The sequence below is a fragment of the Malaya genurostris genome, chromosome 1 (assembly GCF_030247185.1).
Source record: "Malaya genurostris strain Urasoe2022 chromosome 1, Malgen_1.1, whole genome shotgun sequence".
In the NCBI taxonomy this organism is placed as follows: Eukaryota; Metazoa; Arthropoda; class Insecta; order Diptera; family Culicidae; genus Malaya; species Malaya genurostris.
In genome coordinates, this window is record NC_080570.1 from 140,355,402 (window position 1) to 140,378,497 (window position 23,096).

The following is a 23,096-nucleotide window of genomic DNA, read 5'->3' on the forward strand; positions in this document are numbered from 1 at the left end:
AGACTCTTGTCGCAAATATTGCCAGCATTTCGGTAAAATCTTCTGATAGACTCTGCCAGGCGTCTGGGGGGACATGTGCCAGGCACATGCAAGCGGGAATTCGATTTTATTCAATTTCTTCTGTTTGATTTCATTTGGCTTTTGCCATGGATATATATCAATCCTGAATGAGATTAAAATATGAGTGTTTAGATTTTGATGATGACTTGCATATCATGTTTGGAGGTGCAACAGGTAAAACGGTAAAAATTGAAATTTTCAGACAGGGTTGCAAACGTGTTTAAATTCGAAAAAATGTCTGCTGGCTATAATTTCTCTATTAAATATGAAGCACAAAACTGACTTAGCAAGTAACAAAAAAAAAACAACGCAGCCATTTCAAAATTCGGCGATTTTGACGAAAGTTTGCGGAAAATTCGATTTCAAAAAGTCTGAAACAAAAACTGTGTGAAGAACTTTATAAGAAATCTGCAGAACTGCGGACCACTCTGCAGATCTGGCATCTCTGTATGCGAGTGGGAAATAATGATCCTCCGCTGGTTAAGAAAAACAGAACCGGTTTGATTTCGACAACTGTCAAAATAGTTAGAGCAAAATTGCGTCATATTCTTGCCGCTAATGCCTTGCAAATTTGCCTTTCCTTGATATATCTACTATTTCTATTTATTCTGCTCGCCCATCACCAAGATTAATAATGAGATTGACATGTTGGACCGATGGTTACAATATTCTCTTTCAAAAGTTCGAAACCTGTTGTCGGGTCTAATTTGATAGACCGTGAAAGCTTCGAAATCAATTGGTAATTATATTAATTATCCAAACAAATGCTGAGATTTATTGAGGACCTAATATTATTACGTTTAAGTTGAAAATCTAGCAGTCAACGAAGCGGTAAAAATATGCAAATTAGTTCAATGGAACGTTACTTCACCATTTCAAGGAAAGAGATTGTATGAATATCAAATGAGCCTAAATTATTCTATTCAGAAGTTAATTCCGAATTGATAATGAGTTTTCAATCGATTCCAAGTAAAACACAACAACCGATTCCGATTAAATCTAGTCCGGAATTTCGTTCGAAATCTGATTAGAAAGCATCATCAAAACGAAATGAATTTTTAAGCAGAATTTAATCCAACTCCGGCACGCTTGATAAGCATTTCTTCGCCCTGTTACTGCGTTTTGGCGGAGTATAAGTCAAATTAGTATTCAATTTGCAAAGTAAGGAAGATCTTTGAATTAAATGTGTTTTTTTATGCGTATATCTTAAAAATAAATATATTTCCATACCAGATCGTACCAAAGCTCTGCGATTCTCGGTTGAACAGGCGCTGATGTTCCACGTCGTAACGATACGGCTATATTTATTACGAAAATTAAATCGCTAAACCAATGAAAACAACCACTAATTCCATTTTCATGCTTTTTTTTCCGCTTCCAGTGAACTTTGACCATTTCCAGATACTGCGGAACATCGGCAAGGGCAGCTTCGGAAAGGTAAGTTCCATTTAGGTTCATTTCTGTTAGGATATTTCCCGCCTCGGTTAACATCATTAGTCTAATTAGGGCAGACTGTGAGATCCAGACCGCAGACCACGTATTTCCCGAAAGCCAAAGCAATAATGGAAAATCGTTCGGGGTTGTTCATTATTATGGGAACTCGGTTGGGGGAGAACGAGGTGTGGGATTCGCCCTAACTTATTGACAGTCTCATCAAGCTAGACGAACCGTAAGCGAAATGTCACGAGTTTGCATTGGTGACTTTTAGCTAATGGAATGGATGCTCTAAAAATATGAATTTGAAGTAGATCGCCAGTTTAAATTTGAATTTGATTTTCCAATAAAAATGATTTGCAATTAATCAATGCGAATATCAATTCCGTATAGAATTACGATAGCCAATCGCTCTATACAGTACGACATCGGACGTCGCTCCGATGATTTAGATTTGTTTCGCGTGTTGGAACTTGACGTGGTTTATGCAACTAGTTGTCAAAATGTTCGATAATTACCCGATAGCAGTGCTTCAATCGGGACAATAAAAACTGAGTACTGACCAACAATTCGCTTCATCCAGTATCCATTCTAATTCTTTAATTCAAATTGTTGCCAGCGCTGGAACACCAATTTGAACACTAATTGAAACTTTTTTAGAACACGTTCAGGAATGTTCTAGTTCTAAAAATTACAACAACAAAAAAAACTGGCAGCTCAGTCGCAGTGTATACACTGAAAATAATTTTTTCATACTTTTTGAGGAGAAATCACTTATTGTCGAGCTCTTACATAAGTTTTCTCAAAATTATGTCGTTACCTAAAATTGGGGAGATGCACTTTAGTTAATTTTGGGTATATTTTGACCCAAACCTAGGTAGCGACTGGTAAGAGTGTACGTCGGCCTCTGTCACAACACCATCAGGATAGAGATCAAAATCGGAGCTTGAAAAATCAGTTGATTGCAACGTAAATGAACAATCACTAAAGAAATCGTTCTACGGGTTACCTTTTTTATTGCACGAATATTAGAGAATGTTGGGTCGATTCTCTCACGATAACTTCTGCAGATAGTGTTCTGGGAAATCAAGTGGAAATAATTTCCCTAGTTTGAGAGTCGTGATGAGTATCAAAACAAAAAATGGTCAGGTAAGCATGTTTCCAAACCCGAACCTGACCCGTACCCGATCGAAACTAAAAAACTATCCCGTACCCGACCGCAACCCGAGATTAATTTTTCTTCCAAACCCGAACCCGACTCGTATACGATAAAAAAAATAAAAATATATCCGTACTCGACCCGAACCCAATATAAAGTTTCGAAAAACCGACCAAATTTTTTAACCCGAGCTCGACCCGTACCGGTACCGATTTCCAATGTAAAAATCGGTACGCGAACCCGACGAACATCTTTTTCTGTATCCGAACCAGACCAATACCCGTTCGAGTTCGGGTTCGGGTCGGGTTTCGAGTACATTTCTGGTGTTAGGATCACTACTAAAGACGTATTTGGAAGCGCCGAGATTGAATTTTTTCATCATGGTCGTTAACTAATCGTCACGAGCGTTTTTGTTTTGATCGTGTTTCAAATTATGCGGTATCAACCGCATTTTTGACTGCCAAATGTCCATGTATTATTAAATGCATAGCTTTTTATGTGGCCCTAATGTATAATGTCCAGACATGTTAGAATCTCACGGTGTTTGTAGGCACAACAGCTGATTTTGGACATCCGTCACCAAATTCGAGGGAGCTTAGAAAACCAAACCGAAAACCGGAAGCGAAGTTGAAACGAGTTATTCGGTACAGTATTGTAGAGAATAACCACAGCAAAAGTCGTAATAAATCATGGAAAGAAAAATTTCCTCGAGATGTTTCCATTTTTTCCGTCGAACCTAATTTTGCAATTCTCTATGAGTAGCTCAGGTAGACTCGAATGATAAAGTGTTCACCTAAAATTGATAACAATCTTTATAATCTTTTCCATTCGTTTATTGAAAGAACTAAAGCAAACGTTCAAACAAGTTATTAAGAAATCAAGTCTCGAGTAATTTCGTTCCACGCTTGTGTTGTAAAAAAATGCACCCGAGTACGTAGTCCTACGTCAAAAACACTATGGGTCTCCGAGGTTCCGTTCAAAATCCGTTTTTTTCCGTCATTCTAATACCTTTCTATAGAGAAAAGCAAAAACGCTCATTTCGGTTTCTAACATTACTGATAAATTGACAAATTCGATTTAATTCCATTATGCATCAACCGATATTTAGAAATAATGTTTTGTGCTTTCCAGAAATATTCAGAAATTTACTAGCATTTAGGATGCACATTTCCAATTGTGAGTTCAAAACGATCTCGAATTGAAAGCTCACTGTGCACAAGTTTGCATGCACGAAGCATGCCACGTGGTTCAATCATATCAGTGTTGTTGGAAGCAGCAGAGATCGGATTGAAATACTTTACGACTAAGTTTCGCTGAGTAAATATGACCAATTTAGAAAAGATTTTCCCCCTAGCAGATCCCGAGTAAAAATGCCATGTTTAAAACTCGGGTATCATCTTATTTGAATTTTTTTTTTCAACATTGCGTGTTTCGTTGAGTAAAATTTTGCACCAAATTAGTGTCATTTGCGGAAAGCTCTGGTTCAATTCGGACATTCAGTTGTGTATTTTCGGATGGAATCTTATCGAATGAACAGAGTTCCAAAGCTATCGCCAATGTTTCCATCTGTTCTTTTATTGATACTCACCTTCTCAAAACGACTGCTCTAATCGAAAAATCGTATTCTAAAATTCTAACTACCCTTTATTTATTTTTCCAGTGTTCAGAAAAGGAAATCAATCGAAATTTTTGTGCTTAATTGTAGCACGCGTAACGGCAACAAAAATGAATAGAACTTAATCGCGAATATCTCTTGTTAGTTTTCTCCATATTATCGAGTCAGTATTGGTCAGCAATTTATGACGAAATTTTCAGTAGTATGAGATAACCACAACTAACTCTAAAATGAACTTTTCTAAAATGTTTGGTATGAACGAACATTGAGGTGAAAGTCAGTGCCAAAATAAGGCGCGCTAAGTTCAAACCGCATGAATTGAACGAACCATCGCACAAAGTGTATCGCACAAAATCGACACATAGAAATACGGAATTACGGTGGGCTTGCGACATGTTTTGTTCGCTAGTAAAACAGACACCAACAATGTATGCTTATAAACCACGAGTATTTCAATTGACTATTATGAGGGAGTCACATTTGTGCATGTTGTTTAAGACGTGGCTTTCGGAGCCAGGGAATGAACTTTTCAATTACGGATGGTGACGTTTGTATTTCAGGAAATAGGTCACCGATCCATGTCATTTGTAAGTTTGAGCCTTGAATGCAGAAATTAAATCTGGAATAATTTTGTTACACTTTCGTATTGTGAAATGTGGAAAATGCACCCAGGTGAGTAAAGTAAAGAAAGACGTAGTGCTACGTCAAAAACGCAACAGTCGAAAATGATCACCCAAAATGTGTTTCTAGTCGGGTATTTTTGAAAACTTTCAGGGATTAAATACGCCCATATTATCTATGTTTTTGCAAAGTTGGTTTATGCAACTTTCTCACGTAAGGTAAATTCCTGAACCTTGGACTAACCAGCAAATTCTGTGATGAACTTGCACTATATTTCAAACACATTTTCATTTACTCTTTTTTCATATTTTTTGTAATTTTTGAAGACCTCTTTTTCCCGAGACTTTTCCTTTATAATCACTTAGAATTTTGCTATTGAGTAAAGTTCTGGCGAGTGTGACCGTTTCGCTTCATTCGGTACGGAAAACAATATTGTTGGCTTCGTACAACTCTATCGCCGGTTTTGCGCAATCGCACGATGCTAGTTCCTGCCAAAAATAAGAGAGTCTTTGAACCGGAGGTAGGAGAACAGGCACTTGTGGAGGTGTTCTTCTTTATATATTTGACTGTTGGTAAAACGTTGGTGCCGAACGTTATATACGGCTTGTTGAATTGTCCGCACTTACAGATCGCTTGTCATATCAACTACTTCTTGGTAAATTTTTCGACCTTCTTTTTCTGAACAACTAGGCAAGACTTCCCGACGAGAAACTTCATGTCGGGGTTCTGCTTGGTGTCTGCTTTAATGTACGCCTCGTCGTCCATTACGATGCATTTCGTCTTCATCAACCACTCGCGGTACAGCTTCCTAGCACGGGATTTTGCAATCGTATTCTATATATTGGTTCGGTTACCCAAGTAACCACGACGCTTTATAACTTTACATCAATTCAGCTTTGAAAATTAGAGTAAAATTTGATTAATTACAGCGGAGTTACACATGTTTTTACAATGCTATTATAAAGCTGAAAAGGGCGATTATTAGACTCTTATAGGATTGTTACTCTTATAGTTACTATCAAAGTTTCATTGCTCCAAAATATAGTATTGAATGTCGATATATAGCACGGCGGAAGGTTGTTGTAAAATAATGCTCAGTTACGTTTTGAATGCAAATTTAATGCACATTGCTTTAAACTATGTAGGATTAGTGTGATTATACATTAACAATGTAAAAATAGAGTTGTAAATGTGCAGTGATATAATGCATATGGTTACCTGGGTAGACCCCTTCGTCACTTTGAAAACATGAAGTCTGACCTGCTACACTGCTTGTTGAACGAACAAGACGGACGGATTGACCGTTTTGGCTTCGTCCCTGAATCAGTTCGCCGGGAATCGTCGTTGATCGGTTTTACTACACGGAATACGGTCGAATTGTTGATTTCCAACTGTTTCACGATTCAACCGTGAGACAGGCCTGAATTTTCCACAATTGCGCACAAAATGTTTTGTTGAAACACTTCTGGCTTGTAAGTCACTTGACAGATTGTAACAAAAAAAAAACATTACACTCTAAATTAGTTTTTCTCAGAATCTCATTATTTTTATTTTCTAATCCAATAAAAAGCTAGCCACGAAAGAAAGTGTTGCTTTTTTTGGTTTTCAAATAATGAAGCTACAAAAAATATGAAGAAGTAAAGGCTATGGTCAGGCTAGCATTTGAAATTTGCCCCCAAAGGGAATTCGTACCATTATACCACAGCAGTTGAAAGAACTTGAACTGAAGACAATTCACCAAAAGTTTCAACTATTTAACTGCCATATTGACGGAGATAGGGTGATTCGATTGGTGTTCACTTTATTGGGGCTTTGAAGAAAACTTTGACAAAAGGACATTGTTAAGAAAGTTTCATATTTTTTCTTCAAGACATTTTAAAATGTATTTTTTGTATCAAAAACACTTAAAAATTTTGAAACGTATTTTTTTGATCTTCCATTTTTGGTTCAGTTCTAGATTTGCTTGTATTAAATAAATAATTTGTGAACACGTTAAAGTACTAACGTTTCAGATTTTTTTGTCGTGGATACGACTTACTTTACTATGGGGTGCCTTTTCAAAATTTGCCCTCTAAGAGAAAGATAAGTTTTTGATCGTGAATATCTCTTGTTGTATCTAACGAATCAACATAATTTTTGCTACATGCCATCGGAAATATGATCACAATTTTATGATAAATTCTTCAGTTGTATGACATAATCTCGAATAATTCAAAACTAAACTTTTCTGAAATGATTGGTATAAACGAGTTTCAAAGAGGATAATTCATAAGGCGCGTATGCCTTTCACATATTTTTAAAGCTCATAGCTCAGTGATTTGCGAAAAGATACAGCATCCTGACAGTTTCTTTCAATGAATGCAAATCCAAAATAAAATAATGGACATTAAAATTCTATATGTTGCTATTTTTGTAGCTTTAAAATTCTATATGCTGCTTTTTTATAGCAACAAACGAAATCACGTAAAAAGAAACCTCTTAACAAAAATTGGATTAGTTTGGATTCTATCGCCACTCCGAGCAGATGTATTGTTTGTCGTTTGCAAAGTTAGTTTCGCTTCCGACAAGAGCGATTACGTCACAGCTGCTAGTCGTTTGCATTGGTGAACAAACAACGAAAAGGGGACAACGGTGGAAAGCGTCACATAAAATCAGTCGTTCTAATGGTTCTAAAAATTTTCTAAAGAACTATTTCTTGCTCGCAAATCGAAGGTAAATATCCTCAGTTTAGTGCAAATCTAGAACAGTTTGATTAGATTTGTGCCCTTTTCGCTGTGTAAAATTCACAGTAATCGAGATCAAGTGAAGCCTTCTTTGTTTTGCGAAAAATGTGAAAAAGGGTAATGCTTGCATAATTCATACAATTGATCAACTAATTGATATTCGGAACTGTTAAGGAACATGTCAGTTGTTTTCGTATTCAAGACATCCAGTTATGTCTCTGACATTACCCACCCGCCTTTTTTTTCGAGTAATGAAGCTACAAAAATATGAAGAAGTAAAGGCTATAGTCAGGCTAGCATTTGAAATTCGCCCCAAAAGGGACTTCGTACCATCATACCAAAGTTGAAAGAACTTGAACTGAAGATAATTCACCCAAATTTTCAACTATTTAACTGCCATATTGACGGAGGTAGGGTGATTCGATTGGTGTTCATTTTATTAGGTTTTTGAAGAAAACTTAAGAAAAAAATGAGGGATGTCTAAGACATTGTTAAGAAAGTTTAAAAATGTTTCTTCAATACTTTTGAAAATGTAATTCTTGCAATAAAAACACTTAACAATTTTGAAACTTATCGTTTTACTTTTCCATTTTTGGTTCAGCCCTGGATTTTCTGGTAATAAATAAATAGTTAGTGAACACGTTAAAGTGCTTAAGCTTCAGATTTTTTTTAAATGTGGAAAACAAGAATTTTCGATTATTCCCCAACATTTACATTCAACCATGCGTCTCCATTAAAGTTATATTAGAAGGAACCACATTGTGCATAATTACTGGACCCAAGCACCATGCATTTTCTTGAAGTAGAGCTTCAATGTTGAGTCATGTTTGTTAATTATGTTTAGAAAAAGTCAGATATTGTATTAAAAGAATTTGTCACAGCACTTTTTGCTTAGAAAGCATCTCAACAACTTTTTGTTGGATTGTAACCAAATTTTGCACATGTAAAAATTACACTTTTTCTCAAAATTTTATCAAGTTTATTCATATCCAATAAAAAGTTAAACTCAAATTAAAGTGTTGATTTTTTTTAGTAGTCTTCTAATACCGTTTTCGTTTATTGATCAGAGCAGCCCGAAAGCTGACCCAGAGTCGCCCAAACAACGTTTGATATGTTTGTTTTAGCAACCTGAGGTCGCTCTAGATTGGACTCCAATCGCGTAGTTTCGCTCTGAAAATTTTCTCGGGTCGCACCACGCATCCAGCCGAGTATGTTTATTTTATCTTTTTTTCATGAGTAGTTGTTTAGGGCGCGTACCACGTGTTCGTTTTACTCGGAGTCAGAGTAGCCCGCGTCTAGGTTCAAAAACGAAAACGGTATAAGTCTTCTAATATAAGCGTGTACGATTGTAATGTGGCTTGACGTATTGAAAGAAAGTTGCCATTTTTTTAAACTTACCGAGCAATCCTTATGAAGACACACTCAATATGACAAAAGCAACAATTTTTGGACATTTACTTACCTTGTTAAGTACTGTCAATACCGGAAATAATATTGGCCCCCTTGTGGGGACCGCTATTCTACAAACGCTCCATTTCCGGATGCGTAATTGGTCCGATGGAACGATAAGCAGGCTTACAAACTTTTCCCAAAGTTGACGAAAGTTCTTGCTTTGAGTGTTTCAAATCAAATATTCTTCGGGAGCGCGGGATGGGAAGATTTTCGCAATTATTGATCTGACCTCCACCTGACGAAAGTTTCGGAAGTGGGGAACGGGCATAGATCAAACAAAACGAACAAACAGACCGGTCGGAGTAGTATTCATCGTTTTGCCGCACCGCAACGCATCTGTCAGTTGCGGCTCTTTGGCTCCCTTCACCGAAGACTGCCGATTCATTAGACAGTCATTATGCCGGACAGATTTTTGGGCCGGAAGGATAAATTACTGTACGCCCGGGTAAAGGTAGGCAGATTCGTTCCGGTGTCTAACTTCCGCCGGGTGGGTAAACATTGAACGTTTCGATTCGATGGTGGGAGGTGTTAATGATGGGGTTCGGATTAGTGTTGGTGGTAACGGCAACGGGGTAGATTGGAAATACTTTGACGGGGGAAAACCTTTCCATTTCGAACAGCCGCCCTCGTCGTGTCTCCGCCGGGTACATTTCAATAAAAGCGTTCTGAGCACGAAAAGAGCGCGAACTCTGCCGGAGGTATCTCCGGGTCGTTAAATAATATTGCTACAGCATTCGGCATTATTGACACTTCTCCTTTGGGGGGAAATTTACGCTGTAGGCGCCATTGCCAACATTGGCAAGCTTTTATGATGTCTGAAAGCTATGTAAGGAATTTAAAAAGTAATTATTTCTGACACAGGGCTATGTTTCTATTTACTGTACTGACGAGGGTCGCGAATCCGATAGGCGCGGTATTTCCGGAACTGTTCTAGTTGAATCGGTTAAATGGTTTCCGATACTGCTTTTATCATTTTCTAGCACGAGAACGACCGGGCACAAATTTTCTATTATTCTAATAAAATCAAGCGCTCAACTTTAATCCCTCAGATCCTGTGCGATCAAGCGTGAACGAATATTATCAGTTTCATTCTATTTCAAACATCCAAAGAATTTCAATTTCCCTCACGAAATTGCATTCCACGCCAAGACCACGGTTGCCTCAAAACAGCAGTTTGGCCACCTTCTTGTCGGTTCTGTTCTTCCCGAACGGCAGCGCAGCATCTGTTTAATTGAAAGACGATGATTAAAGCAATGCTCGCTGCTGCGACAGCGTTCTGTGAAACTTGTCCCCAAAGCTAGTTCTGTCAACGCGCGGCGTCAGTTCACCGTCAGTTCGGTTGCATTACCGGAACGAGAGAGAGGGCGCCGCCAATGGGCAACTGTTCCGTTTGTTGTTGGCCGGGAGACACTGGGAACCATTATTCGAGGACATAGTATTGGTTACATGGAATAAGTGGCACGTTCTATGGCAGCTAAATTGCACAAGGGATGGCTCATTTCTTCTTCTTGTCTGGTAATTGCAGTCAGTTCTGCATTCTGGGCAGTAATATTTTAACAATTATCGTTAACGTCATCCATAGAAGTACTGGGTGTTTCTTAAAACAATGCAATGTAAGGATTAAACAGGTGGAAGACGATTTTTTTGGGTTTGGTGAAGTAGAACTGACATTTTAGGAAAGCAAGTAGGACTTGAAGAGTAGACGAGCAATTTATGAAGTATCTGTAAATCTGTAAATTTCCTGTAAGAAATATAAACGTCCACCGGAAATCCTCCTTGGTCCAATAAATCGTCCAACTGGAGGTCGATTCGGGATTTTCGTTTGGCGATTTGAAAACAAACCGGTGAGCCGGGTGCCATTTTTTTTCGTCCAACGCAAACGGTACATTGTTGAGTCATTTTTAATACTCACTTTAAAAATGGCTAAACAATGTACCGTTGGACTAGTTTTGTTGGAGAATTTTGGAAGGTATTAATAACCTATTTATTAAAATAAACACTACATATTTGTAGAAAACTTCTACTTTTCTTTTTATATGGACTGAACGATTGTTTCTTCTAGTATGACGTTCAAAAAACGCACAACAAAATTTAACCGTTTTCGCAATGAGTTGGCATAATGAAATGCTGAATTAGTTAGGCAACCCGACAATTTGCTGAATGTTAAGTAATTCACATGCTTTCTTCTAAATTTTCTCAAATTAATATCTCGATTAAGCGCTTTTCACCGACGATTGGCATAATATGTTGCTGAGCTTGTCAGTAAGCAATAAATATACCGAAACCAGCAAATCCGTTTGCCGAGATTTCGTACAGTATGCTTACTTTTACTGGAATTTGGCGAGATACTTGTTATTTCATGACACCTTTCGATGTTGCAAAGAACCACGTCCACCATTCCTTTTCCTTTCTACGATCTCATCAGCAGATGACTCGGTAATTCATAACAAAGAAAAGAATCTGGAAAATGCTTTCTATAAATAATCAACAATAATTTGTAGTTATTATACTTACTTAGATCGTAGATTCTCATATCTTCCTTTTGGACTAATTCCGGAATTTTTCTTCAAAAAATTTCTTCAGAAAATTACTGCGTAGTACCAAGCGAAAACATGAAACATAAACAATAAAACCAAAGTCGCTAAAAATATAGAACCGATTTGAAACGGTTATGCCAGTCAGAGATGGCATTTCACCAGAGTGATACACACTGGCGTCAGATTCTTGTCCACACCGAGGATGCAAAAAACGAAGCATCGCACAAAGAGGAAAGCGCACTTCTTCTCAGTGTCGAATAGACAGCATTTGAGTGTGTCCTGTTGTTAAAGCAGCTGGCGCGAGTGAAACACATTCTCTTCGCATGAATCGCTCTCACCCGCTCTCGTCTAAATACACCCAAGTGACCACTGGCGCGTGATGGTGAGCGAACACTTCTGTGTTCGAAAACGAATTGACAATTCAGTCCGCATCTTCTCACTCAATTCCGACAGAGTTGGAATTTATTCGGAATTCATTATGATGTCAACATGGAATTCCGAATGAAAATTTCTCGTCGATTCGGAATTGATTCGAAATTCATTCGTATCTGATAATGTGGGCTGCAGCAAAAATAATTAGTAAAAAATACGCCGGTTGAAAATGTTTTAGGATATGTTGACTTTGACAGCCTGATTCGGTACCGATTGTTGTTTTTTTTCTTAGAGCCTCTTGCATTATAAAACAGACTGTAGAATCATTCAAATCCTTTGTGTTCGTGGAAACTGTAGGCCCCAATACACATTTAACGGAAATTCGGAAAGGTTTTCGCCAATCTGAATCGAAACGCAAGTGTACCCAGATTTGAGACGAAACTCATTGCGATTTCGAAGTGGATCCCGTTTATAGTGCAACAACCGAGTTCTAGTCACCATAGGTAGTCTGAGGGTGCCAAATGTGGACCTTAAGGTGAGTGAGGTTGAATTTCCAATCCCCAATATTCAAATGAATTTCGATCGAATCCACCTCTTGAGATGAAAAATGTTCTTTTTTTTAATACTTGCGCTGCGAACGAATTAGTTGGGTTCGATATGATGCACTTTTCATCTATGTAAAAATTGAACTGCAGTCGATTAGCCGGAATTGTCATATAGTTTTGACTTTCTGATATAGAAAAGTTATGCAAGTATTCTGGAAAGCTACTTTCGAATCGAAACCGCGAGGGTCAAGTGTCATAAACCGATCGAATCGGTTCGTTGACTTTGCAAAATAGGATAATTGTGGCTAAACCGATTTCAACCAATTGAAATTCAAAAGTCTAACAGTCCAATAGATTTTTGTTTCAAATTCAATGTGAATTCGTCCTTCGGTACCGGAGTTACTAGGTGGGAAATGCTAAAAAATGAAAAGGCTTTAACTAATTCTACTAATGTTACTCAGGAATCAAAGGAACCAAATCCAGCTAAATTAGATTCAAATGATTCTGGAATTATAACAGATCGGCTGAAAAGTTCGTATCGTTTCTATGAGAGCGCGCCACTAGAATTAAATCCATACCATTTTCAGTTAGTACCGACCTTCAAAAGATACGTGAATAAATTTGACAGCTGTCTGATTATTAGTTTGTGAGATATTGCATTTTGAGTGAAGCTACTTTTGTTATTGTGAAAAAATGGAAAAAAAGGAATTTCGTGTGTTGATGAAACACTACTTTTTGATGAAAAAAAGTGCCGCCGATACCAAAACATGGCTTGATGAGTGTTATCCAGACTCTGCACCGGGCGAAGCAACAATTCGTAAGTGGTTTGCAAAATTTCGTACTGGTCATATGAGCACCTAAGACGATGAACGCAGTGGACGTCCAAAAGAGGCTGTTACCGATGAAAACGTGAAAAAAATCCACAAAATGATTTTCAATGACCGTAAAGTGAAGTTGATCGAGATAGCTGACACCCTAAAGATATCAAAGTAACGTGTTGGACATATTATTCACGAATATTTGGATATGAGAAAGCTTTGTGCAAAATGGATGCCGCGTGAGCTCACAATCAAGACAATGCACCGTGTCACAAGTCGATGAAAACCATGCTGAAATTGAACGAATTGGGCTTCGAATTGCTCCCTCATCCACCGTATGACAAAAATGCCAAAAGGCTAAAATTTTATTACTCATTTATTTATTTCTTTATATCAAATCAGTGAATTGTCCTAACATTCCAGTAACATTCGGTTTCAAGTTTGGCTAAAAACTAGCATAACCTTTCAATTTGGAAAACGTGATGCCAGATTACGATGAATTTCGCCCGTTTTTTGCAGCTTCGCTCTAAGTGACGGTTTGAATTTTCAGCACATTTCACTTCTTAGCTCCGAAATCGCGAGTCGGATCCGGATGGAATCCAACAGCAGTTTATGGTAGCGTAACGTTTTGTATTCGAACCCAAGTTTGTGAAAACTGGTTCAGCCATCTCTGACCAAATCAAGACAGTTCCGTTTCAAGGTTTTTGATCACTATTTCCAGTACTTCCGAAACCGAGAACTGGGAGCCGGTATAGCCAAAGTCGATTCGTTTAGCAAGTAACTATCATAACCTCCAAATTGAAATAGTTTTGAACCGATTATGGAAGAATTACTCACTTGACACTTATATTCAGACTTATTAAATTGTTTTCCGGTTGTTGTGTTTGTTATGGTATGTTTAGTAATCTGATCGGTAATCATTAGCTTAAATTGGAATGAGGAGAAAAAGTAACCGTTAAAAAACGGACGGTGAAGTTGCAATTGTTCGCTGTTCACTGTGTGACCTCATATCGCAAGCCACATTTCCAATTTTACACATTCATAGACTCATTTCTCCTCTTAATTCGTCAGATAGAGTTATTAGAGATTGACTTTTTTCTCTTCTCAATCAACTCGACTATGCTTGCTGCTGATGTGATGAAATTACGACACAGCCTTTCGTCATTACGAAAAACATGGAATTATTACTTAACTGAATTTTAAACCTGACGTGACTAATTTTAAGTAATATTCACCGGCCAACATTTTCATCAGCTTTCAATCAAAAACCCCGTTAGAAAGCATCAATTATTCTAATAAGCGATTGCAAAGCGAAATCAACGTTCCACGATTGAACCTGCTAGAAACGCACATTTTCTTTTCCGCTCAAAAACCTGACGTTCCGAAGCAAGCAGCCCGTGATTTTCCACCCTCTGCCAGGAGCCGGCCGGCCGACCGGAAGCATACAGATGAAGGAGCAACGTCAGCACCAATTATGAACCGAACACCCGTCCGAATTACTTAGCTTCCGTGAGGCGAAAATTCAGTGCCGGCATCATCAAACAGAGAGCACCGGGTGAAGGTGAAAAGAAAGATGAACGCAAAAGATCGTTCTGTTCGGAAAATCGTTCCCTGACAGCTTCAAATACCTTCGTTATCAATATTTATGGAATATTTTGCCGGTTCTTCTCTGTCTTCTCCCCGTAGGTGGCGAATCAGCTGAAATCAGAACAAGGTTGCGCGGAGACTTACATAATTAAGGGGGAAATTAGATCCTGAATGGTTTTTTTCTCTCTCTCTCTTCTCGGAGTTGAAAATGAATATTTTTTGCTAATTTCAAACAATATTTGGCAGCCAGTTATGGAAGGTGTTTTTTGTCTGTGTGTGTGTGTGAATTCCAGCTATGGGAATTTCACAGCTTCATTATCATAGAAATTTCGAGTCGAAATTGCTTGGCGCTGCTGTAATGAAACAGTAATTGACTAAGGGGAAAACTGATAGGGAAAGATGAATGATGGAGTGTTGAAATGCTGAAAGATGCGTCTATTTTTTTGTTTAGTTGCTAAAATTTAAAAACCTTATTCTCAAATGAAAAGTAGTCCAATTAAAGTTATCCCATTTGATCTGTGCTGGTGACTAAACTTCCGATAGTCGAAAAAGTAGCATCACAAGACCAAAAGTTAAAACGTCGAACCAAAGCACCAGACTTCTTGGTAGTTTGTCGGAGCAAGACATGCAAAACTGGCAAAACTAAATGGCAATTGGGGGACAATCGGTTCTACATTTGAATGAAAAAAAACTACAAGCATTGCAATCATTTACTCAGACGCTCCGTTTTACCCCCCTCCATCCCGGAGAGAGCAGTTCGTTCAACACCTCCTACAATGTCCATTCATTACGATGGCTGTCATGGGCAAAAGTTGTACCAAAAAAGTCATGTTTAAAACGGAATCTACCATCGTTGCAAATGAAAGTACACCCAGCCCTAGCCACAACCATTCGTTTTGGGCATAATCTCAGCAACTTTGTGCCGAGAGTTTTCGAAATACCTTGCTTGTGAAACTTACGTTCCGGGGAAGGAAAAGCCTGCAACACCTTCCCCCTTCCATGTTCACTTTTGTCGTACTGCAACGAATCGTATTTTCTGGGCTAATAACGCCTTCGTACGATGCATTTGACGCATCATAATTCCGACGAACCATACATCAACGGGGATGGCAGAAAGTCTGAAAAATTTCGTTTGAATGATGATGACTAGGCTGGAACCGATGGTACAGCACTTTGTGGCTTCCACAGCCAACACGGTTTGAACTCGGTCATGCTCGGAGCTGAAGTTGGTGCAAGCTCGGAGCTTTTCGATGTAGGTGCAGTGCATAGTAGTTTTAGAGCTGTGATTACAGCTCGGAAAAAAGATTTCTGTCCATCCGTCACTTTCCGAGTAAGCATTTTATTCAAATTGTTAATTCTTTGAAAATTTCATTCATTCAGAAATGTGCTTGGAGACAATCCCATTATGTTCACATGCAAAAGAAACTAAATTATTTCAAGCAGCTGCTGCGAAATTTATGGGCGGTCGAAGCAGTTTGTAAGCAAACGAGTGAATCACCGTGAAAAAGCATGTATGTGTAAACTTCATTCGAAAATTGCTGCAACGAACTTTGAAAAAACCCGCTAACGACTCTTAGATTTGAAGACTTCAAGACTTCAAAACTTCAAGCCTGCAAGACTTGAAGACTTGAAGATTTGAAGACTTGAAGACTTGGAGGCTTGCAGAGTTGGAGACTTGAAGACTTGAAAACGTGAAGACTTGAAGATTTGAAGACTTAAAGACGAAGACTTGAAGACTTGGAGGCTTGCAGAGTTGGAGACTAGAAGACTTGAAAACGTGAAGACTTGAAGACTTAAGGACGAAGTCTTGAAGACTTGAAGACGAAGACTTGAAGACGAAGACTAGAAGACTTGGAGACTTGAAATCTTGAAGATTTGAAGACTTGAAGACGAAGATTTGAAGACTTGAAGACGAAGACTTGAAGACCTGGAGGCTTGCAGAGTTGGAGACTTGAAGATTTGAAGACTTGAAGACGAAGACTTGAAGACTAGAAAACTTGGAGACTTGAAGACTTGAAGACTTGGAGGCTTGCAGAGTTGGAGACTTGAAGACTTGAAAAAGTGAAGACTTGAAGATTTGAAAACTTGAAGACGAAGACTTGAAGACGAAGACTTGAAGACGCAGACTTGAAGACGAAGACTTGAAGACGAAGACTTGAAGACGAAGACTTGAAGACGAAGACTTGAAGACGAATACTTGAAGACGAAGACTTGAAGCCGAAGACTTGAAGACGAAGACTTGAAGCCGAAGACTTGAAGACGAAGACTTGGAGACTTGCAGAGTTGGAGACTTGAAGACTTGAAGACTTGGAGGCTTGCAGAGTTGGAGACTTGAAGACTTGAAAAAGTGAAGACTTGAAGATTTGAAGACTTGAAGACGAAGACTTGAAGCCGAAGACTTGAAGACGAAGACTTGGAGACTTGCAGAGTTGGAGACTTGAAGACTTGAAGATTTGAAGACTTGAAGAATAAGACTTGCAGACGAAGACTTGAAGACGAAGACTTGAAGATTTGTAGACGAAGACTTGAAGACTTGAAGACTAGAAGACTTGGAGACTTGGAGACTTGAAGTCTTGAAGACTTGAAGATTTGAAGGCTTGCAGAGTTGAAGACTTGAAAACTTGAAGTCGTGAAGAGTTGAAAATATGAAGACTTGAAGACTTGAAGATTTGAAGACGAAGACTTGAAGATTTGAAGACGAAGACTTGAAGACTTGAAGACTTGAAGACTTGAAGACTTGAAGACTTGAAGACTTGAAGACTTGAAGGCTTGAAGGCTTGAAGACTTGAAGACTAGAAGACTTGAAGACTTGAAGACTTGACGACTTGAATACTTGAAGACTTGAAGTCTTGAAGACTTGGAGGCTTGCAGACTTGGAGACTTAAAGATTTGAAAACTTGAAGTCTCAAAAGTTTGAAGATTTGAAGACTTAAGGACTTCAGACTTTGTCTTTTTGTCTTTTTGTTTTTCTTTGTGTTTTTGTTTTTCTTTGTCTTTTTGTCATTTTGTCTTTTTGTTGTCTTTTTGTCTTTTTGTCTTTTTGTCTTTTTGTCTTTTTGTCTTTTTGTCTTTTTGTCTTTTTGTCTTTTTGTCTTTTTGTCTTTTTGTCTTTTTGTCTTTTTGTCTTTTTGTCTTTTTGTCTTTTTGTCTTTTTGTCTTTTTGTCTTTTTGTCTTTTTGTCTTTTTGTCTTTTTGTCTTTTTGTCTTTTTGTCTTTTTGTCTTTTTGTCTTTTTGTCTTTTTGTCTTTTTGTCTTTTTGTCTTTTTGTCTTTTTGTCTTTTTGTCTTTTTGTCTTTTTGTCTTTTTGTCTTTTTGTCTTTTTGTCTTTTTGTCTTTTTGTCTTTTTGTCTTTTTGTCTTTTTGTCTTTTTGTCTTTTTGTCTTTTTGTCTTTTTGTCTTTTTGTCTTTTTGTCTTTTTGTCTTTTTGTCTTTTTGTCTTTTTGTCTTTTTGTCTTTTTGTCTTTTTGTCTTTTTGTCTTTTTGTCTTTTTGTCTTTTTGTCTTTTTGTCTTTTTGTCTTTTTGTCTTTTTGTCTTTTTGTCTTTTTGTCTTTTTGTCTTTTTGTCTTTTTGTCTTTTTGTCTTTTTGTCTTTTTGTCTTTTTGTCTTTTTGTCTTGTTGTCTTTTTGTCTTTTTATCTTTTTATCTTTTTGTCTATTTATCTTTTTATCTTTTTATCTTTTTATCTTTTTATCTTTTTATCTTTTTATCTTTTTATCTTTTTATCTTTTTATCTTTTTATCTTTTTATCTTTTTATCTTTTTATCTTTTTATCTTTTTATCTTTTTATCTTTTTATCTTTTTATCTTTTTATCTTTTTATCTTTTTATCTTTTTATCTTTTTATCTTTTTATCTTTTTATCTTTTTATCTTTTTATCTTTTTATCTTTTTATTTTTTTATCTTTTTATCTTTTTATCTTTTTATCTTTTTATCTTTTTATCTTTTTATCTTTTTATCTTTTTATCTTTTTATCTTTTTATCTTTTTATCTTTTTATCTTTTTATCTTTTTATCTTTTTATCTTTTTATCTTTTTATCTTTTTATCTTTTTATCTTTTTATCTTTTTATCTTTTTATCTTTTTATCTTGTTATCTTTTTATCTTGTTATCTTTTTATCTTTTTATCTTTTTATCTTTTTATCTTTTTATCTTTTTATCTTTTTATCTTTTTATCTTTTTATCTTTTTATCTTTTTATCTTTTTATCTTTTTATCTTTTTATCTTTTTATCTTTTTATCTTTTTATCTTTTTATCTTTTTATCTTTTTATCTTTTTATCTTTTTATCTTTTTATCTTTTTATCTTTTTATCTTTTTATCTTTTTATCTTTTTGTCTTTTTGTCTTTCTGTCTTTTTATCTATTTGTTTTTCTGTCGTTTTTAACTTTAGACTTGCAGACTTTATGACTTTTTGTATTGACATTTGACTCTGATTTTTGCTTTCAAATTTTTCAATTGACTTTAAAATTTATACATTAAAATTAAGATATACGACCACATTTCAGTTTTTAGACTTAAGCTTTTATCTTTAGGTATTAGACTTTTGTCTTTGAAGTTTAGACTTTAGACTTAGAAGATTTTAAATTTCAGACTTTCGACTTCGAACTTTGGACTTTAAGCTTCAAACTTTAAACTTTAGATTTTAGACTTTTGACTTTTTGACTTATTGACTTTTTCAGCTTTTATCTTTATTGCTTTTTAAATGTTTGGCTTCTTGATTTTTTTACTTTTTGATTTTTTTTACTTTTTGATTCTTTGAATTTTTGTTTTTTTGATTTTTTGATTGTTTGAATTTTTGATTTTTTGACTCTTGACTTTGACTTTAGACTTTAGACTTTAGACTTTCGACTTTCGACTTTCGACTTTCGACTTTCGACTTTCGACTTTCGACTTTCGACTTTCGACTTTCGACTTTCGACTTTCGACTTTCGACTTTCGACTTTCGACTTTCGACTTTCGACTTTCGACTTTCGACTTTCGACTTTCGACTTTCGACTTTCGACTTTCGACTTTCGACTTTCGACTTTCGACTTTCGACTTTCGACTTTCGACTTTCGACTTTCGACTTTCGACTTTCGACTTTCGACTTTCGACTTTCAACTTTCGACTTTCGACTTTCGACTTTCGACTTTCGACTTTTAACTTTTGCCTTTGACTTTTGACTTTTGACTTTTGACTTTTGACTTTTGACTTTTGACTTTTGACTTTTGACTTTTGACTTTTGACTTTTGACTTTTGACTTTTGACTTTTGACTTTTGACTTTTGACTTTTGACTTTTGACTTTTGACTTTTGACTTTTGACTTTTGACTTTTGACTTTTGACTTTTGACTTTTGACTTTTGACTTTTGACTTTTGACTTTTGACTTTTGACTTTTGACTTTTGACTTTTGACTTTTGACTTTTGACTTTTGACTTTTGACTTTTGACTTTTGACTTTTGACTTTTGACTTTTGACTTTTGACTTTTGACTTTTGACTTTTGACTTTTGACTTTTGACTTTTGACTTTTGACTTTTGACTTTTGACTTTTGACTTTTGACTTTTGACTTTTGACTTTTGACTTTTGACTTTTGACTTTTGACTTTTGACTTTTGACTTTTGACTTTTGACTTTTGACTTTTGACTTTTGACTTTTGACTTTTGACTTTTGACTTTTGACTTTTGACTTTTGACTTTTGATTTTTGACTTTTGACTTTTGACTTTTGACTTTTGATTTTTGACTTTTGACTTTTGACTTTTGACTTTTGACTTTTGACTTTTGACTTTTGACTTTTGACTTTTGACTTTTGACTTTTGACTTTTGACTTTTGACTTTTGACTTTTGACTTTTGACTTTTGACTTTTGACTTTTGACTTTTGACTTTTGACTTTTGACTTTTGACTTTTGACTTTTGACTTTTGACTTTTGACTTTTGACTTTTGACTTTTGACTTTTGACTTTTGACTTTTGACTTTTGACTTTTGACTTTTGACTTTTGACTTTTGACTTTTGACTTTTGACTTTTGACTTTTGACTTTTGACTTTTGACTTTTGATTTTTGATTTTTGATTTTTGATTTTTGTTTTTTGATTTTTGACTAGACTTTAGACTTTATGTTTAGACTCTAGCATCAGGACTTTAGACAATCATATTTTTACGTTTCGTCTTCGATTCATCAGTGCATTAGTAGATTATGTTTGACTGCTAATGCCACCGCGCGGATCAACATTTTTTCTGTTTCTAGAGTTTTTGATTTCCGTTTTCAGTTTTTAAATTCCCGATTTCTGATGTTTAAAGTATGATTTCCAGGAGGCGTGGGTAATCTAATCAAAGCGATCTGAGCAGCTGCTGCGAAATACATCAGGCAGTCAATTCAGCTCGTAAGCAAGTGAATAAATCGATATGAGAAGCTCGATATGTTGATTTTCCTGATCGCAGGAGTGAGGAAAAAGAAAACGTTGAAAGATTCCATACAGTGTTTTCAATGGTTCAAGCTACAACTGTGAGTAAAGGTACCGTAAAAATAGGAGCAAAACTTGTGGACATACCGTACGGAACAATTTGCATTCACTTGTTTGTAAATAAGGTGAATTATTTGAATACTTTTGAATAGCCTACGTTCTGTTTTTGAGGACTCTTCCGTGAAAATGCTTGACCAATTGAGTAGAAAGCAGTTCCGAAGATTTATTGATCGAAAAGAGATTTGTAGAGTATCTTATGATACTATGGCCGCTAAACATTTTATATTAAAACTTTTTTTTCGTATTTTTTGCTCCAAAATAACGAGGTCAGTGCTGCAACATGCCTATTCTGAAAGAATACTTCATCTTATAGCTTTCTTCCAAGAGCAAAAAAAAAATAATTATGAATGCAATGGACTTACACTTGGGTCTGTCCATCAGCACAAGGTTGAGCCAGTTGTGTAATCAAACTCAGAAAGACCCTTGAGTTGGTCGGAAACGAAAATGCAGACACAAAAAAAAGAAACCAGTTTCTCCGGACTTGTACCGTTAGTTTCGCTTTTTACGCAATCCAAAACAAAAATGAAAAGAAAAAACAAGACTGATAAGCACTGCCCCGTCCGACTGTCTATTTACGTTCAGTTCCTTTGAAATTGTTCACAGCACGAGTTCACCGAAAAAAAAAACGGATGCAGTTGAAGAACCCTACCATGGACTTTGGTTCGGTCTGCTTCATTCGGGTGACTACTTTTTTCCCAATCATAAGCCGACTGCTTCATCTTCAGGATGAAAGCCTTGGGCACGAAAAATGACCGAAAAAAACTTCAACTGGTTGTCGATATGTTTTTTTTAGGACATACATATTGCTGGCTTGCCCTGGAAATCGGTCGCGAATACGGGTGGGGATGCAAAAAATACCCATTCTAATAATAATAAACAATTCTAGGAAGTGTAATCAATTGAGTATTCTTTATGCCATAAAAATCATGGGATAATGATTTTATCAATTATTTCAAATGATTGTCGAACTGACACATCTGTTTCTGTTTGGTTTAGTTTTCGATAAAAAGACACTGCAAAAAACAGTTTGGACAGTATCTTATTAAACTATGTAAAATGAAAAATGACGAAAAATATTACGCTGAGCAAACATGCATAAAGTGGTTTTCGTGGTTCGAATTTGGGAATTTTTATATGGATTACAAGAAAGTTCCGGAGAACAGAAAAAGTGCATGTGGTGGGATTGACTGGGCGCTATTAATTATGAGCTACTCAAAGGCGTTTGGACAGAGCATTGCATGAAAAGCGAACGCAATATGAAGATCTTCATGGCATAGTATTTTTGCTTCATGACAATGCAAGACTCCATGCTTCGAAGGTTGTAAAAGCTTATTTTTTTATAATCGCTGCAATGAAAAGTTCTGCCCAAGCCGCCATTTTTTACCTGACATTGTTCCATACGGTTGCCATTTGCTCCAATCCATGACGCCTAACTTGTCAGGTCAGCTTGAAAAACTACGACACCACTATAAATTGGATCGATTCATTTGTCAAATCTGAGGAAAGGGAATTTTTCAAACGTGGTATCCGAGTCTTAGTGGTGGTATATAACGATGGACTATACTTTGAAAAAAAAAAAACGGTACTGCAATGATACTCTCACTAAAAATCATGAAGTTTTAATAGTTTATTACAACGCCTGATATATTATAAATAGATTTATATTATGTTAT

General features: G+C 36.3%; 1 protein-coding gene across 2 annotated transcripts in view; it reads left to right on the forward strand.

Moving 5' to 3' along the window:
- Positions 1-23,096, forward strand: part of LOC131425941 (serine/threonine-protein kinase 32A) — a 280,520-nt gene that overhangs the window by 71,504 nt on the left and 185,920 nt on the right. For both annotated transcript variants that reach the window (XM_058588268.1, XM_058588267.1), the window contains exon 3: positions 1,442-1,497. In XM_058588268.1, the coding sequence (XP_058444251.1) occupies positions 1,442-1,497 (56 nt within the window). The remainder of the gene's footprint in view (positions 1-1,441; positions 1,498-23,096) is intronic.